Source organism: Lacerta agilis, chromosome 8, assembly GCF_009819535.1.
Source record: "Lacerta agilis isolate rLacAgi1 chromosome 8, rLacAgi1.pri, whole genome shotgun sequence".
Classification (NCBI taxonomy): Eukaryota; Metazoa; Chordata; class Lepidosauria; order Squamata; family Lacertidae; genus Lacerta; species Lacerta agilis.
The window spans coordinates 83340158-83358608 of NC_046319.1; the positions used below are offsets into that span (position 1 = coordinate 83340158).

An 18451-nucleotide genomic window follows, 5' to 3' on the forward strand; every position below is an offset into this window, starting at 1 on the left:
GGCCCATGTCTAGCTCCAGCCACCGTCCCTTTGGCACAGAGAGGATGTGGCCATGGCATGATGGGCTTGAGGGCATCCTGATCAAGTTTGGGAGGGGTGGCTAATACCCCAGAGGACAGGATCACACTTCAAAATGACCTTGACAGATTGGAGAACTGGGCCAAAGCAAACAAGATGTATTTTAACAAGGAGAAATGTAAAGTACTACACTTGGGCAAAAAAAATGAAAGGCACAAATACAGGATGGGTGACACCTGGCTTGAGAGCAGTACATGTGAAAAGGATCTAGGAGTCTTGGTAGACCACAAACTTGACATGAGTCAACAGTGTGATGCAGCAGCTAAAAAAGCCAATGCAATTCTGGGCTGCATCAATAGGAGTATAGCATCTAGATCAAGGGAGGTAATAGTACCACTATATTCTGCTCTGGTCAGACCTCACCTGGAATACTGTGTCCAGTTCTGGGCACCACAATTCAATAAGGATACTGACAAGCTGGAACGTGTCCAGAAGAGGGCAACCAAAATGGTCCAAGGCCTGGAAACGATGCCTTATGAGGAACGGCTTAGGGAGCTGGGTATGTTTAGCCTGGAGAAGAGAAGGTTAAGGGGTGATATGATAGCCATGTTCAAATATATAAAAGGATGTCATATAGAGGAGGGAGAAAGGTTGTTTTCTGCTGCTCCAGAGAAGCGGACACGGGGCAATGGATTCAAACTACAAGGAAGAAGATTCCACCTATACATTAGGAAGAACTTCCTGTGAGTAAGAGCTGGGATTTGCTGCCAAGGAGTGTGGCGGAGTCTCCTTCTTTGGAGGTCTTTAAGCGGAGGCTTGACAGCCATCTGTCAGGAATGCTTTGATGGAGTTTCCTGCTTGGCAGGGGGTTGGACTGGATGGCCCTTGGGGTCTCTTCCAACTGGAGGATTCTGTGACTCCCTGCTCTGGGTCCGATGGGATGGTTGCCAGGCCCTCTGGGTGGAACTGCCCTGGAAGACAGCTCTGAAACTCCCCTCAAATGGCCGGGGGTCCCTCTTTTTATCCATGGTGTATCTATCCCACCTGTTTCTCCAATCCATGGATCTGCCCCTCATTAAATATGGACACATATCCCGGCCAAAACCCTTGGGAACACATTTATGTCATTTAAATTCTACTCGATATTGATCCAGAGCAGAACTCTCACATACTGTAAAGTTAGCAGAGTAAAAACTCAAACACATTGCAGATACATCGAAGGCAATTCTGCATTTCACGCAGCAGATCTTTCCTGCCAGCGAAGGCAAATGAGCAGAATGGTCACAAATAATCCAACCCACCCAGGATTGTGTTAGGGAAAAATTCCAGCCACCACCTTCCCCCACCGCGCAGCCTCCTCACGGGACTCCCGCGCTGCCAAATGCGGGACCTGGAAGCCTCTTTCTTCTCTTTGCCCCCCCCGACGATGAGCGGGTACCCCTTCACCACACAAGTCGCACAAGCACCACATAAAACCCTCGCGATAAAGGGTTTCCCCCAAAATCCCAATCTGCGTTCCGAAAAAGCCTCTGGAAAAAGCGCTTCTGTCAAACAGCGCTCCGCTGGTCTCCATTTTCTCAATGAACGGGAAACCCACCAATCAGGAGCATGCATTCAGCTCAGCCTGCAAAATGGAACGTTCAGAACAGCTACTATGATTCAATCATCACCTTCACGCTTGACTGAACACTAAGTGGGTTTTGACAGGCTCCCTGCTGGGAGAACAATGGAATCGAAACCAAAATGTAACCAGTTGAGGAAACTATTAATTATAACTTGCAACAATGTATCAAATGGACAATTTAGACGCTGGGTGGCCCAATTTTGACAGCTCGAAATATTTATTATTGTAAAAATCCACAACTCCTGAACGCAGTGTCCGATTTGCTTGGTTCGGGTGTCTATTTGCTCCTTGTAAAATAACCTTTCTAACCCCTCGGTCCCCGCCATCCTCCGATCATCAGAAGTATATTATTTCGATACTGCATAATTTTTGGACTCTCCACTTAGTGGCTTTCATAATCCCCTAAGCAGCGAGTCACGTCCGCAGGAGGAGATGCCCCCTCCCGATAATCCAGTCAAGCACCCGTCCATCAGTTACCATGGCAGCAGACATCCTCCTAGGAGCGTTCTATTGTCCTGACGCAGAGGAAACCTTCAATGTGTATTACACCCACCCTAGATCCATTCACCGGTTCCTGCCATCCTTCCTGATATGCAAAACTTGTTTTTCCCCTATGTAAATTTTACTGTAACCTCCTCTCTCCCCTCCCCATCTCTGACGTTTCTGTGATGTATTTCGCTGTGTATTCTGGGCAATGGCGGGAAGTTTTAAAAGTCCGGGACACCCTTTGTTCGGGGTTCGGATCCTCCTGAACCTTGTTGCGCAATAAACTCCTTTGCTTTTGCTCCAATCTCCGGCTGGTCTCCATTGCCTCCGCAGCGAACCACGGGCTTCCTCCGTAGGACCGGGAGCTGAGCCTTCTCGACCCGGTAATTTCCGTAACAGTCTTGGTGCCGAAACCCGGGACCTGCGTTCTCCCGTGGTGGCTGGGGACCCCCACCGAGCCTTCAGCCGGCAACGGGACCCTTTTCTCCCGTGGAGACTCGACGGATCCCTGGCCATCCTCCGGGCGGTAATTGCAGGTCTCAAGGGGAGCCAACCGGGGAGCAAAGGCAAAGTTCAGCCGGCTTCGTCTCCAACGATCCAGCGGATCGCGGTGGAAGACGCGTAAGTATAAATCCAGTGCACTGGTGATTGGGGGGAGGGGGGAGGTAAGCCTGGCAACCGCAATCTACTGCTCTCTTGCCTATCATTTCTTGCCTGTCTCTCAGTCTGTCCCGTGGACTGCTGCTCAACTCGAAAGGGGAGTCCTGAGCTCTATCTCTTTTCTCCAATACCCAGTCAGCCGCCCCGTTAGCTGGTCTAACGAACGCAAGGGACTGGGCTCTTTTTCTACTTTGCCAGCTGCCAAGGGGCAAAGGACTTCTCTGCACTATCCTAAACCTCAGCCGCCCCGGTCGGGCCATGTAAAACACGCTGGTCGTGCGTGAGCCCGCTTCCGAACGCAAGGGAGGTTTTTCCGGACCGTTTAACTCTATTTAAAGGGCTGCCCGATCTGGCACTGCAGTGGCAGGCGTCCAGTAGGGTTCCCTTCCTTAGCTGTTAACGATAGGCAGGAGGTTGCCAGGTGGGGGGTACCCTGTAATGGGTGGAAATGGGGGTTGAGAAGTAGGAATAGATGAGAAGAAACGGAAGAGAAAGGAAGAGGAAAAGGGAGCTCCAGAAAAAAGGAAAGGAAGAGGTAGTTTAGAGTAGATCCCCCTGGTCAGCCGCCCCGCTAGCCGAACTAGTGAACGCAAGGGACCAGGCTAGATTATTGGAACGTCGTGTACTGTATTTTGCTTATGTTAAGAAACCCCCCTGTCCCACTCCCTTAGCAAGAAAACCCGACTTACTAAGATACCTTCCCCATCCCTCCTTTTCAAAACCCAGGTTCCTCTTAAAACCCAGGAACAATGGGCGCCAAGGCTTCGAAGCCCAGTCGTACTTCCGCTGGGAGGAAGGCTTCTTGCAAGCCTTCTTTTGCCCAGCCGGAACCCGACTCCCCCCTCGAGTTTGTACTAGATCACTGGAAAGAGATTCCGGGCTCAGAATTATTATCCAGGCAGAAGTTGCAAGAACTCTGTGAAAACACCTGGCCATCTTTTACTGATAAAATGACATCTGAACTCCGCTGGCCACCGGAGGGATCCTTCAACCAGGATCGTTTGAATGCTCTAAAGAAGCACTTACTAGAGGAAAGACCCCGCCAATTGGACTACCTAAAAGCTTTTGAGGTCGTATATCAAATCCTCACTACTCTGAAGGATTCCCCGGCTCTCCAGATGCCTATGATAAAACCTCCTAAGAAAGCCTCTAGGAAACCCAAGGGAGGTCCTGCACCGCCCCCTTATGAGGATCCATCGGATGATGATTCCATGGATCAGGCCATGGTGCTATACTATAATAGACCCAGACAAGCACCCACAGCTCCCCCTGCACAGAATGATGTCCCTGGGCAAAATAATCTCCCGGGACCTGAAAATGATGCAGACCCGAACAATCAGGCAGGAGCTCAAGGCGGGCAGCTAATAGTCCAACCCATGGACCAGGAAGAGATAGCCACAGTATCCAACGACCAAATGGAACCTGACCCGGTCTTAACGCCAGTCAGTGACCACGCTGCTTATACTCTGTCGCCCCACTCCAATCTTCTTGAGAACGTGGAGGGCATGACCACCCGCTCTATGGTGCAGACTGCTAAGGACCTTGCCATCCGCATCCAGGGTGCCTTTTCGCCATCTGCTTCCCGGCAGCCAGTAAAGGGAAAGGCTAAAGGGAGTGGGGGAATCAATCACCAGGCGACCTCCTACCAGATGCCCCTACGTGCCTTCCCCATCCCTCCTGCAACTCCGGATGGGGCCCCGCGGATGATTTACACTCACCAGCCCTTCCGGACTGCAGACTTAGTAAACTGGGCAAACGTGATGCCCTCTTTGAGGGATGACCCTGACAAGTGCCACCGGCAAATCGCTACAATCTTCTCTTCCCATCACCCTTCTTGGACGGATGTCCACGTACTCTTAAATGCCCTATTCAATGAGGCTGAGAAGGCTGACATTCTCAGTAAGGCTGAAGAAGCCCTAAACCAGGAAAACTACCAAGAAGGAAGACCTCAAGGGGTGGAGGCCCTGACACCTAGGGATCTCCGTATTGAACCCAACCCTGCTTGGGACTTCAATACCCCTAATGGCGTCTGGTGTCTGAACCTGTTTAAAAAGGCCATCCTAGACGGCATTAAAGCTTCAGGACAGCGCTCCATAAACTGGACTAAAGTTCAGACTGTGATCCAGGGTCCCAATGAACACCCGTCGGACTATTATTCGAGGTTGGTGGCGGCTATTAAAACCTGGGGCGGAATAGACCCCGAGAATCCGCACCATGATATAATAGTAAAAGGGTTTTTTAAAGATCAAGCAACGCCAGACATCCGGAAAGCCTTAAATCTCCTGGTTGGCTACGACGGAAAAACTTTTAGCGAAATATTGTCCATCGCCAAGTCCGTCTTTAACAATCGAGACGAAAAGAAAAGGACGGACACCAGGACAGAGGAAGAGGGAGTGCTTGCCCTCAGTATGGAAACCCCTTGCTTCCCAGCTCCAGGGTTCCCGGCCAGGGGAGGAGGCAGGGGGCGAGAAAGAGGGGGAGGATTGAATGCAAGCCCATCCATGCCACGACCCTGGGGCCCATCCACTGGCCTTTGTCATCTGTGTTTTCAACCAGGGCACCTAAGACGAAACTGCCCATATTTATACCCGGGGAGCCCATGGGTTGAAACCAACTCTTACCCATTCCCCAGAGGAAACTCACCATACCCCACCTTTCCTTCGCACCCTCCTTGGGCCCAGGGTTATGAGAACCAGCAAATGGTGCCACCTTACCCCCAAGGGAATTGGCCACCCCAAGGCACCCAGGTCTCGGTGGCCCAACCAACCGCAGAGTCGCACCCTCCAAATCCTTTCCGTGCCCCTCTGCCAGCTCAAACTGACCCGCAATTCGTTCAAGCCCCTCCTTCCGACTTGAGAACATAAGGAGAGCCCCAACAGGACCTTGAAGCCCTTCCCCTTTGGACTGCGCTCAATTCCCACCCCTCGTATACCCGGGGGTACAGCCCACCGTACCCCAGCATCGCACCCCAGTTCCTGTTCCTCGTACCCCAGCACCGCACCCCAGCATCGCACCCCAGTTCCTGTTCCTCGTACCCCAGCACCGCACCCCAGCATCGCACCCCAGTTCCTGTTCCTCGTACCCCAGCATCGCACCCCAGCATCGTACCCCAGTTCCTGCTCGTCGCACCCCAGTTCCTGTTCATCGTACCCCAGTTCCTGTTCGTTGTACCCCAGATCCTGTCTACCGCGCCCCAGTCCCTGTGTCACCGTTCCCAAGTCTTCAGGCATCGTTCCTGCTTGTGTTTTTGGACTTGCCGCTATTGACAGCTTTTGACAGTTGTTTGACAGCTCTCCGTGTTTTTGGACTTGCCGCTATTGACAGCTTTTGACAGCCTTTTGACAGCTCTCCGTGTTTTTGGACTTGCCGCTATTGACAGCTTTTGACAGCTTTTTGACAGTTCTCCACATTTTCGGACTTACCGCTTTGACAGCTTTTTGACAGTTCTCCACATTTTCGGACTTACCGCTTTGACAGCTTGCCCTATTCTGACTGCTTGCCGTTTGACAGCCTTTTGACAGTTCTCCACATTTTCGGACTTACCGCTTTGACAGCTTGCCCTATTCTGACTGCTTGCCGTTTGACAGCCTTTTGACAGTTCACCACATTTTCGGACTCACCACTTTGACAGCTTGCCTTGGTCTACCTGCTTACCGTTTGACAGCTATTTGACAGCACATCCTGTCTCCTCGTTGGCCACCTTTGACAGCTCGCCAGTGTGACTACCTGCTACTTTGACAGCCGTGTGACAGCTCATCATACTCTCCGATCAGCTGGCTTTTGACAACCCACCGTGCCTGCACCCGATGTTGGCATCTAACCATGACCGGCCCGCTCTCCCTGAATACGACCAGCCGAGGCGCGTGGGGAAGGTGAGTACCAAGTCTCTAGGGTGTAGGTGTGGAGAAAAGGATTTGTGGTTCTGCGAACCAGATACAAATCTTATCTCCAAATGCGGGACTGTTAGGGAAAAATTCCAGCCACCACCTTCCCCCACCGCGCAGCCTCCTCACGGGACTCCCGCGCTGCCAAATGCGGGACCTGGAAGCCTCTTTCTTCTCTTTGCCCCCCCGACGATGAGCGGGTACCCCTTCACCACACAAGTCGCACAAGCACCACATAAAACCCTCGCGATAAAGGGTTTCCCCCAAAATCCCAATCTGCGTTCCGAAAAAGCCTCTGGAAAAAGCGCTTCTGTCAAACAGCGCTCCGCTGGTCTCCATTTTCTCAATGAACGGGAAACCCACCAATCAGGAGCATGCATTCAGCTCAGCCTGCAAAATGGAACGTTCAGAACAGCTACTATGATTCAATCATCACCTTCACGCTTGACTGAACACTAAGTGGGTTTTGACAGGCTCCCTGCTGGGAGAACAATGGAATCGAAACCAAAATGTAACCAGTTGAGGAAACTATTAATTATAACTTGCAACAATGTATCAAATGGACAATTTAGACGCTGGGTGGCCCAATTTTGACAGCTCGAAATATTTATTATTGTAAAAATCCACAACTCCTGAACGCAGTGTCCGATTTGCTTGGTTCGGGTGTCTATTTGCTCCTTGTAAAATAACCTTTCTAACCCCTCGGTCCCCGCCATCCTCCGATCATCAGAAGTATATTATTTCGATACTGCATAATTTTTGGACTCTCCACTTAGTGGCTTTCATAATCCCCTAAGCAGCGAGTCACGTCCGCAGGAGGAGATGCCCCCTCCCGATAATCCAGTCAAGCACCCGTCCATCAGTTACCATGGCAGCAGACATCCTCCTAGGAGCGTTCTATTGTCCTGACGCAGAGGAAACCTTCAATGTGTATTACACCCACCCTAGATCCATTCACCGGTTCCTGCCATCCTTCCTGATATGCAAAACTTGTTTTTCCCCTATGTAAATTTTACTGTAACCTCCTCTCTCCCCTCCCCATCTCTGACGTTTCTGTGATGTATTTCGCTGTGTATTCTGGGCAATGGCGGGAAGTTTTAAAAGTCCGGGACACCCTTTGTTCGGGGTTCGGATCCTCCTGAACCTTGTTGCGCAATAAACTCCTTTGCTTTTGCTCCAATCTCCGGCTGGTCTCCATTGCCTCCGCAGCGAACCACGGGCTTCCTCCGTAGGACCGGGAGCTGAGCCTTCTCGACCCGGTAATTTCCGTAACAATTGGCACCGTCCACTTGCAGCAGACTTCATTTAAACTCGCCCCCCCCAGGCCCCCTCCCCTGCAGCCCTGGGACTCGCCCCCCTTCTCCCCACTGCGCCCTATGGGGAAGAGAGAGGAGGCTTACAAGATCCCAAAGGATCCCCCGACGCAGATCTGGAAGAGGAGAGGAAAGGAGGAAGGGGGAGGGGATTTACTCGGGAGGACCTCGTGTGTCCCCCCCCTTATTTCCTGACCTCTCTAGGAATGCAGCTCTGTTCCTTTTAACCCTTGGCGAGCCGGGCTCCCCCCTCCCTCCCTCCCTCCCTCCCTCTCTCTGCAAAGGCGGAGCCCCGGGCATCGCTGCAGCACCCAGGGGGGTCTTATTGGGGGAAAGTCTGGGCTGGCTTCGGAGCTGCTCCCTCCCTTGGAAACGGAAGCAGGAGCAACACATAATCGGGTTTACGGGCCTTATTCACACCGCTCCCCCCCCATCCCCACCCCCCAGTTACCTCGGGTCAGCAAAAGGAGGAGCCGAGTTGGAGAAGGAAAATAGGGGTCAGGAGACCTGATTTAAGAGATTTAAAAGGGGTTTCCGGATTTCCCACAATACATCATCGTACGTCATGACATCGTCACAAAAGAGGAGGGGTTGTCATGCAGAAAGGTGAAAGTGTCGCCCCCCCCCCCGCCTGTCATTCCAGCTCCCCACACCTTTGAATTCAGAACAAAATAAAATGAAAAATTCCTTCCAGTAGCACCTTAGAGACCAACTAAGTTTGTTCTTGGTATGAGCTTTCGTGTGCATGCACACTTCTTCATAAGGAATTTTTTTATTTTATTTTGTTTTCACTATGGCAGACTAACAGGGCCACCTACCTGTAACTTTGAATTCAGGAGCTGCTCCCCCAAAGAACAAGACCAGGATTTACTCCCCCGCCCCCCCCCCCCAGTCTCAAGGCTTCCCTTCCTGCGCTTCTCCTCTGAAAGGATCCGGATTCACTCCAGGTTTCTCTCTGGGGTTTGTGCTGCTGCCTCCTATTGCGAAGATGGATTCACACCTGAGGTAGGGGGGGCAAAGGACCTTCTGCGGGAGGGGGGAGGGAGGGGGGTCCCCGGCTCTACCATCAGCTTGCGGGGTGAAAGGCCTGGAGGGGTCGCCTGGGGTCTCTCTCGCCCCCCCACCCCACCCCAGGCTACTTTGTTGTCCCGCAAGAGTTGTTACGGAAAAATCCCAGGTGTGGAACTGCCCAGCCACCTGGCCCTTAGGGATAGGCCCACTGGTTTCTGCGGAGTTAAATAAAAGAAGTCCAGCCACTGGAGCAAGGACAAGACAGGGTTTATTGTGCAATAGGTTACAGTCAAACTGCACACCCCAGAACAGTGTTACAAGAACTTTTAAAACTCCTATCATATCCCAGAATACAGTTTGGAAATATCATTACTACATCATCACTACATCACGAAAGGGAAGGGTTATACATGATTGACATATAGGAAAGACAAGATTAGCATATGGGGAAACAGAGCAATATCAGGGAGATAGCCCTGGGCCAATGTGAATGGGTGTTAAGTATTGGCAAGGATACCCTGAGCACTTATCTGGGAGAGAACAATGGGATTCCGGTTGAGGGATATTAGCCCAGTGGCTTCCTGAAGCACCCAGAGATTACCTGCTGAGGCATTTCCCTGTGCAAGTGGTCTCTCGCCTACTGGATCATGGCAGAGAGATGGGTCCCCTTAAGGGCATCACTCCATACCCCAAATGAGTTTACTCAGGAGGAGACTTTGCTTAGGTGACCCCCCCCCCCCATAATTTCCGTAACAGAGTGTCTCTGCAAGGCCGTCCTCCTGGCGGCCCTTCTCCTCCTTTAGTTCAACCCCTCATCCCCAGGGGCCTCAGCAGTGGACCCCCCCCACTCCCTAACAACGGAACCTCTCTCTCTCTATATATATGTAAATGTTCCTGTTATGTATTGAAGTTCTCACCCTAGGCCACTAGGGGTGTGTGTATATAGTTCATTCTGCTGCAGTTTGCACTCAGGTCCGCATAATTATATATAATTTACCTAAAATTTTGGTTTCATTCGCCTTTCCGTGCTGAAATGTCACAACCTGAACGACCATGGCTTGCCCCCCCCTCCCTAGTTTTGATCCTGGGTACGCCCCTGAGTCAATGCAAAAAAGTAAGAACTTATTCTTGTTGTTTTTACTAATTATACTTTGCATTGGCTCCTATACGTTATTTATTATTATTGCATTAAGGTAAGAAACAATATATGCAGCGTTATATTTGTTTTAAATGTCGCAATGGTTTTGCGGCTCCCAGTTGTTGTTTTTTCCTTTGGAAACGGGTCCAAGTGGCTCTTTTTGTCTTAAAGGTTGCAGGCCCCAGGTGTAGGCAGTTGTTGCACATATCCAATAATGACCTTATGGAGCTCTATTTTCACTCGGGTAGAGCTGGGATGCATATTGTGGGAGTTGGAAATATTTCTTATCCCGCCAACCCAGGGGACCAATATCCTGTCCTCCGTGATGGTATGTACAGCGCCACACATCCTCCTGACTTTCAAATGTACATTCAGCTTCCTCCCCAGTGTCATTATGAGTGCTCCTAAATGTGCGAAATAAGACACGCTTTCCACTTTTATCCACCCAACGCCACCTCCAAGGTCTGGGTCCATCCTGCCCCCATTCATAGGTCCACTTGCAGGAGCTCTGTCCCATATACACACCACCATGGGTCCGGGAAATACAAAATTCACCTTCAGGGGGTAACTCTATTCTCCACTTCAGATGCTCACTCCATTCAGGGGTACTATCATTAGTTACTACAGAACGAGCACTTATAATCCATTTGGGACTTAGGGGAAGGGCTCTCCCTATGCCCACATGCCCAACAATTGGTCAGATTAAAAGTGGAAGCCACTTCCTCCATTTGATTTATATACAGATTGTCACCTAAATTTGGCATTAGGTTGGCATCCATTTCACTAGTCAACAAAGCTAATATGAGCCCCCCCCTAGTAACATCTAAGAAGGTACGATTGCCATTGCCCTAGAGTCGTCATGCAGAGGGCAGGGTCGAAGAATCCTCAAGCTTCCCCTTCTGCGTAGAGCAAACCAGCGGCCAGAGTATGGTTGTAGCAGAGGGCAGTTGTCACGGTGCCCGTGGTCAGGCTCGTGAGGAGGGTGGCGCCTCCTCCATGAATTCCTCTTCAACTCCCTGCCTCTCCACTCAAACCTTTGCTAAAATCCTGCTCTCCTCCTACCTCTCAGTCACAGAGTCTGGGATTTCCGTCTCAAGGACCACCAACGCACCCGCAAATGCCTTTTGCCTTCCACCCAATCCTAAGCGTCTCCTGTTCTGATTTCCATTTATTTGCCTCCTTTTCCGGCTTTTCAGATTTTTCCTCCATTCCATTCATGGAGACAGCTAGCATTTCTGTTTTCTTTGTCAGTGTCTCTAGTGGTCAAATTTGTCCACATAAGCTGTTTAAGATAGCAATTTTAGACAGCTCTCAGTCCTTTTAAGAACTCCAATTGTTTTTGTAAATAAATTTAACAATGAGGCCAGACTTTCATGAATCCCTCCAATCACGCACTTGGCACTGATATGATTCCTCCCCTGTGTGTATTCTTTGATGAAAGTGAGATTCCCTTTTTGACTGAAGCTCTTTCCACATTCCTAGCACTGATGGGTTTCTCCCCCGTATGAATTAGTCGATGGGAAGTGAGACTTTCTTTCCTGGTGAAGCTCTTTCCACATTCCACGCACTGATATGGTTTCTCTCCTGAATGAATTGTTTGATGGGAAATGAAACTTATTTTCCAGGTGAAGCTCTTTCCACATTCCAAGCACTGATAGGGTTTCTCCACCGTATGAATTCTTTGATGGGAAGTGAGACTTTGTTTCCTGGTGAAGCTCTTTCCACATTCCACGCACTGATATGGTTTCTCTCCTGAATGAATTGTTTGATGGGAAATGAAACTTATTTTCCTGGTGAAGTTCTTTCCACATTCCAAACACTGATACGGTTTCTCCCCTGTATGAATCTTTTGATGGGAAGTGAGACTACCCTTCTGACTGAAGCTCTTTCCACATTCCAGGCACTGATAGGGTTTTTCCCCTGCATGACCTCTTTGATGGGAAGTGAGACTTTCTTTCCAGGTGAAGGTCTTTCCACACTCTTGGCACTGAAATGGTTTCTCCCGTGTATGAATCCTTTGATGGGAAGTGAGATTGGAGCTGTTTCCGAAGCTCTTTCCACATTCCAGGCACTGATATGGTTTTTCTCCTATATGAATTCTTTGATGGCAAGTGAGACTTAATTTCCAGGTGAAGCTCTTTCCACACTCTTGGCATTGATATGGTTTCTCCCCTGTATGAATTCTTTGATGGGAAGTGAGAATGGAGCTTCTTCCGAAGCTCTTTCCACATTCCAGGCACTGATATGGTTTTTCTCCTATATGAATTCTTTGATGGGAAGTGAAACTTAATTTCCAGGTGAAGCTCTTTCCACACTCTTGGCATTGATATGGTTTCTCCCCTGTATGAATCCTTTGATGGGCAGTGAGATGGGAGCTGCTACTGAAGCTCTTTCCACATTCCAGGCACTGATATGGTTTTTCCCCTGTATGACTTCTTTGATGGGAAGTGAGACTTCTTTTCCAGGTGAAGGACTTTCCACACTCTTGGCACTGAAATGGTTTCTCCCGTGTATGAATCCTTTGATGGGAATTGAGATGGGAGCTGCGACGGAAGCTCTTTCCACATTCCAAGCACTGATAGGTTTTCTCCCCTGTATGAATTCTTTGATGGGAAGTGAGATGGGAGCCCTGACTGAAGCTCTTTCCACATTCCAAGCACTGATAGGGTTTCTCCCCTGTATGAATTCTTTGATGGTAAGTGAGATGGGAGCTGTGACTGAAGCTCTTCCCACATTCCAAGCACTGATAAGGTTTCTCCCCTGTATGAATTCTTTGATGGGAAGTGAGATGGGAGCCCTGACTGAAGCTCTTTCCACATTCCAAGCACTGATAGGGTTTCTCCCCTGTATGAATTCTTTGATGGGAAGTGAGATGGGAGCTGTGACTGAACCTCTTTCCACATTCCAAGCACTGATAGGGTTTCTCCCCTGTATGAATTCCTTGATGGGAAGTGAAACTGTCTTTTCGACTGAAGCTCTCTCCACATTCCAGGCACTGATATGTCTTCTCCCCTGTATGAATTCTTTGATGGATAATGAGATTTTCTTTCCACCTGAAGCTCTTTCCACATTCCAAGCACTGATAGGGTTTCTCTCCGGTATGAATTCTTTGATGGGAAGCAAATCTTGTTTTGCAGGCGAAGCTCTTTCCACATTCCAGGCACTGATAGGTTTTCTCTCTTGTATGAATTCTTTTATGGGCAGTGAGATGGGAGCCCTGACTGAAGCTCTTTCCACATTCCAGGCACTTATATGGTTTCTCCCCTGTATGAATAATTCGATGGGCAGTGAGACCTTTTTTGGAGACGAAGCTCTTTCCACACTCCAAGCACTGATAGGGTTTCTTCTCAAGGCAATTTCTTTGATGGGAAGAGGAATTGGAGCTGTGACTGAAGTTCTCTCCACAGTCTGAATCCTGATAAGGCTCCTCCGCTGTGTGGATTTCCTTGTGGTTTTCCTTCTTCTTCATTTCTAATTCATCATCACCTGAAACTAAGAGGAAAACAGATTAGAGTCTTGGGAAGAAGTCAGGCCAAAATTATGGAGCAATGCTAATTAATGCTTGTGACAGGGAAGGAACTGAAGGGAGTTAGATGTTATAATGTTCCTTTTGTTCTGTAAAAATGTCTAGTTTCCTATACAATTCAAGTTGAATATTAGATGTTTTCTTTCTCAAGTTTTTAAAAGATAACTGTACAGCTTAACTTGATAACGTCATTTGTTCAGCTTTAAATATGGATCTGTACTAATTTAAATTTCTTTTGTGGCTAATTTTTTTTAATATTGATGTGCATCACCTTAAACCTATTTGGATGTTTTCTTAAATTCTCGACCTCACGGAATGCAGCAGAAACTTGTCATATTAGCTTTATTATTTGGAATTTTGCTTCAACTACATTGCAGCGTAAAGAAAATGTACCTCATACAAACACTATTCCCCTCACACTACGACAGCACAACCAAGGAACCCCATAACACCAACTGACCTCCCTTCTGCACACAACTACAAATTCAACAGTTTGATGGCACAAGGAAAAATACTATTCCTATGCCTAGACGTTTTTGTGTATAAAGTCCTGTAACGACGTTCAGATGGAAGCACCGTATTTTTCCGCTCCATAAGACGCACCTGACCGTAAGATGCACCTAGTTTTGAGGGGGAAAGGGGGGAAAGCACCCCTTTTGAGGATCAGTTCAAAGTTGTGCTGCTGCTGCTTTTGCAAAGCAAAAAAGACCAATTTGCAAAAGGAGCAGCTCAAAGCCCTTTCTACAGTTTCCAGACAGATAATCTAATCAGCCAGTCACATGTCGCTGGGGAAACGAACAGCCTCCTCTGCAGAAAGGGAGCCAGCGATCTTATCTTTCTCCCCGATCTCTTGCTGATCAGCTGTAAAGCGGCAGCCTTTCAACACCCCCTTCTCTTGTTGTAAAAGAAAAAGCTCCAGGGACCACGCATTCGCTCCATAAGATGCACAGACATTCCCCCTTACTTTCCAGGAGGAAAAAAGTGTGTCTTGTCTTATGGAGCGAAAAATACGGTAACTTCTTCAGCAATAAAATGGACAACATTATCTAAGACTGCAAAATAGTAAATAACCACCCACACACTGGCAGTGTTTACATATTATGATCAACACTGTCCCTGAGCATGCCTACTATGAAGAGATGGGGTATGTTTTTGTATTTTATCTTTTTTGGAACACCTTTTTTTACATTTTTTAAAATTATCATTATTGTTACTACAGGGTTCACTGCCTGAGATTCAAAAAGCCTGGCTCTTTTTTGGGATGGAATTTCTTTAGTCCAGTCATGGAACCTGTGTCATCTCCAATGTCAGTTGACTTTTTGGTCAACCAGAGAGAGACAGAAGCAATAACAAAAGCAAAAAACTTGACTGAAGCCACTTTAACACCCCAAATCACTCTTAAGCCTATATTTAAGAAGGCTTGGGCAGTACAGCCTGATCATGGTTTGCAAAGGAAGAAGTGGAGGAAGAATATTCACAGGGGAAACAATCAGTAGTCATCCATCCAAGGTTTGCTGTGGGAGTGTTAGCATCCCAGGTGCTGTGGGTGGCACTGTTGAGCCCCATCAAAATATCAGAGGTTCGTCACTTAGAGAGATGTCTTGAATTCCAAAACAGATAGGATGATCCAATAGGGAGTCTTACCGAGTGAGTTGAACATCCCACGATTCTCCTCCATGACCTCCTGATGCAGAGCTCTCTGGTCAGGATCCAGCAACGCCCACTCCTCATCAGTGAAATGCAAAGCTACATCTTCAAAGCACACTGGACCCTAACAGAAAAGGAAAAAGGCTGTCCTCTTAGAGAACATTCACGTGATCCATTACACTTGGCCCTCTTGTTTTCTACAGCGGCCAGACCCCTCTCTGCCTTCCTCATCCCACTCTCCTGCTGCAGCTTCTGCCTCTGAGTCGGGGCTGCTCTCTGCCACAGACTCCCTCTGCTCCCTGAGCCCTGTTCCCTCCCCAGCTTCAGACACCTCCTCCTCCCACCATTCCTCTGCACCCAAGTGTGTCCAGCCAGTCTGCATCCAAGCAGTCTTTCCCCACAAAGCTCCTCCCCCCTACCTGATCTGGGTCCACAGCCACAGCCACTGCCTCCCCTCCACCACCATGAAAAGATGAAGGAGCAGGTCCTGGTGGCATCATTCTGTCACCTGGGAGAGACAAAGGAAAGTGGGAAACCGTAAGCACCTGCTTCTCTCAGAGGTGAAACAGTGCATCTCGTACGTACGGGTTGGGCTTCGTCAAAGTCTCCCCTGCTAGCTTCCGGTTCTGCTCTGCCTTAATGGAGGCAGCGGGAGATCGTTGGCAAAGGAAAACAAGGATGACTGAGGGTAATTCTCCTTGCAAGTTCCCCCCAGGGACATGGGGGAACGGGCCTCACTCCCAGTCCATCTTGGTATAGAACTCACAGATTAGTTTCAAAACCAAGAGAATGTGACAAAACGGGGGAGAAAACACTCTTTCCTCCTTACCCAGGGGCCTCTCTCTGGTGTCCAATGGAGTCTTCTCTGCCTCAGAAGAATCAAGACCCATTTCTGCAAAAAGATCCTTCCCCTGAAAGAGCAAGAAGGATTCAAAACAGAGAATGGGGAGAAGGATTAGAAAAAGTTTATTTAGTATTTTTATTAAAACTACTACTTCCTTCCATTTTAAGGCCCTCCGCTCCCGTAGGGAACCTTGTCAAGGCCCTCACCTGCTGCAGGAAAAGGCAGCACACCCTCTGCTGCTGTGAGGAGGTATGGTGGGACCCTCTGCTCCCATGGGGAGGCCCAGCAAGGCCCTCCACCACCGCAGATATAGATCATGAGAGATGGTGATATTTAACTGCTTGAAAACCAGATACTGCCCAGCCCTACCAGGAGGACTCCCAAGGAGAGGGGAGAGGAGGCTGAGGGAAGACTTCACAAAGGAGGGTGTTTGAAAAGGGGTGAGGGGCTGCTGGCTCAGCAGGCACAGGGTGACATAACTGGGCTTCTGAGGCTCAAAGAGCTTTTCCCCACACAGAAAGGATGTACCGTACTTGAACAAGGGAACCATGGACTCAGAAAAGGTGAAAACCTCTGTGCTAGAGCATTTGGGGATATTCACCCTCCTCTTTGGAGCCCCTTGGGTGTATCCAGAGGAAAGTCTCTCTCACCTGCTCCTCTGCCTGCTTCCTCTCCTCTGCCTGACTCAGGAGGAATCCTTCGGCCAGGGCCACTGCCTGGGAACTGGTCTCCGCTCCACATTCCCTCACCCAGCTCTCCATCTCTGGAGGAAGGACAGCCAGGAACTGCTCCAAGATCACCAGGTCCAGCATCTCAGCTTTCGTGTGTCTTTCTGGCTTCAGCCATTGATGGTCAAAGTGGTAGAGTTGGCTGCAAAACTCTCGGGGTCCTTTGGCCTCCTGCCTGAGCTGCTGGCTCTGCACAGCTGAGTGGAGGGTGTCCTCCTCACCCAGGATCTTCTGCATGGAATTTTCCCAGAATCCCCCACTGCTCCCATGTTGGGTGGCATGACCTCTTCGCGCTTCAGGGCTAGCTGAATCTTGCTCATCCATCTCTGTTCTCAGGACACCTCCAAGAGATCAGAAGGAGCCCCTTGGGCCTCTGCCAAGTTCTGTAGGCCCTAATGCGAGGCGCAACAAATCCTACAAATCAAACACATTACTCTATTATAAGATCAATACATAGCCAAGAGAAGAACAATGTTCCAGGAGCAAGCATGGTTGAGTCTTGCTAGGAACCAGGGCTGGATTGCACCACAGCTCAGACTCCAAGCTGTCTGCAAAAAAGAAAGGGGGGGGAGGGAGAGGAGGAGGAAGTCGGATAACTGTGAATGACAAGTGAGTCGTTTGTATCAATTGTAATTTGGAGCCACGGCAATAGTGGGGGACCCTCCCAACCCCACTTCCTAGTTCCACAGCTTCACACCCAAGGCATGGGTGGCCTTGGTGACCAGGAGGGCCCATGTCTAGCTCCAGCCACCGTCCCTTTGGCACAGAGAGGATGGGGCCATGGCATGATGGGCTTGAGGACATCCTGATCAAGTTTGCAGATGACACCAAATTGGGAGGGGTGGCTAATACCCCAGAGGACAGGATCACACTTCGAAATGACCTTAACAGATTAGAGAACTGGGCCAGAGCAAACAAGATGAATTTTAACAGGGAGAAATGTAAAGTACTACACTTGGGCAAAAAAATTGAAAGGCACAAATAAAGGATGGGTGACATCTGGCTTGAGAGCAGTACATGTGAAAAGGATCTAGGAGTCTTGGTAGACCATCAACTTGACATGAGTCAACAGTGTGATGCAGCAGCTAAAAAAGCCAATGCAATTCTGGGCTGCATCAATAGGAGTATAGCGTCTAGATCAAGGGAAGTAATAGTACCACTGTATTCCGCTCTGGTCAGACCTCACCCGGAATACTGTGTCCAGTTCTGGGCACCACAGTTCAAGAAGGATACTGACAAGCTGGAAGGTGTCCAGAGGAGGGCAACCAAAATGGTCCAAGGCCTGGAAACGATGCCTTATGAGGAACGGCTTAGGGAGCTGGGTATGCTTAGCCTGGAGAAGAGAAGGTTAAGGGGTGATATGATAGCCATGTTCAAATATATAAAAGGATGTCACATAGAGGAGGGTGAAAGGTTGTTTTCTGCTGCTCCAGAGAAGCGGACACGGGGCAATGGATTCAAACTACAAGAAAGAAGATTCCACCTAAACACTAGGAAGAACTTCTTGACAGTGAGAACTGTTGGACAGTGGAATTTGCAGCCAAGGATTGTGGTGGAGTCTCCTTCTTTGGA

The 18451-nt window shown here is 49.2% G+C and overlaps 2 protein-coding genes across 2 annotated transcripts in view; both read right to left on the reverse strand.

Moving 5' to 3' along the window:
* Positions 1-16837, reverse strand: part of LOC117051905 (zinc finger protein 91-like) — a 186517-nt gene extending 169680 nt beyond the window's left edge. The window contains exons 1-3 of the mRNA XM_033158630.1: positions 16802-16837; positions 16137-16218; positions 15727-15815 (exon numbers count right to left, since the gene is read on the reverse strand). Of these exons, the coding sequence (XP_033014521.1) occupies positions 15727-15815; positions 16137-16197 (150 nt within the window). The 5' untranslated portion in view covers positions 16198-16218; positions 16802-16837. The remainder of the gene's footprint in view (positions 1-15726; positions 15816-16136; positions 16219-16801) is intronic.
* On the reverse strand, positions 8069-15338 carry LOC117050810 (zinc finger protein 883-like). The gene is made up of 4 exons (XM_033156681.1): positions 15305-15338; positions 12148-13620; positions 11609-12063; positions 8069-8101 (listed from the first exon to the last, which is right to left on the reverse strand). Exons 1-4 carry the CDS (start codon positions 15336-15338, stop codon positions 8069-8071), a joined length of 1995 nt encoding a protein of 664 aa, XP_033012572.1.
* Positions 16838-18451: the final 1614 nt, after the last annotated feature.

Excerpts from the sequence above, each read along its gene's own strand:
- LOC117050810 (XM_033156681.1), bottom strand. The coding sequence starts at position 15,338 with ATGGAGGAGAATCGTGGGATGTTCAACTCACTCG. Across the intron at positions 12,064-12,147 it reads TCTCACTTCCCATCAAAGGA|GTCATGCAGGGGAAAAACCC; the intron begins TTCATACACGGG and ends CCCATCAAAGAG. Across the intron at positions 8,102-11,608 it reads AACCCATCAGTGCTAGGAAT|ATCTGCGTCGGGGGATCCTT; the intron begins GTGGAAAGAGCT and ends CTCCTCTTCCAG.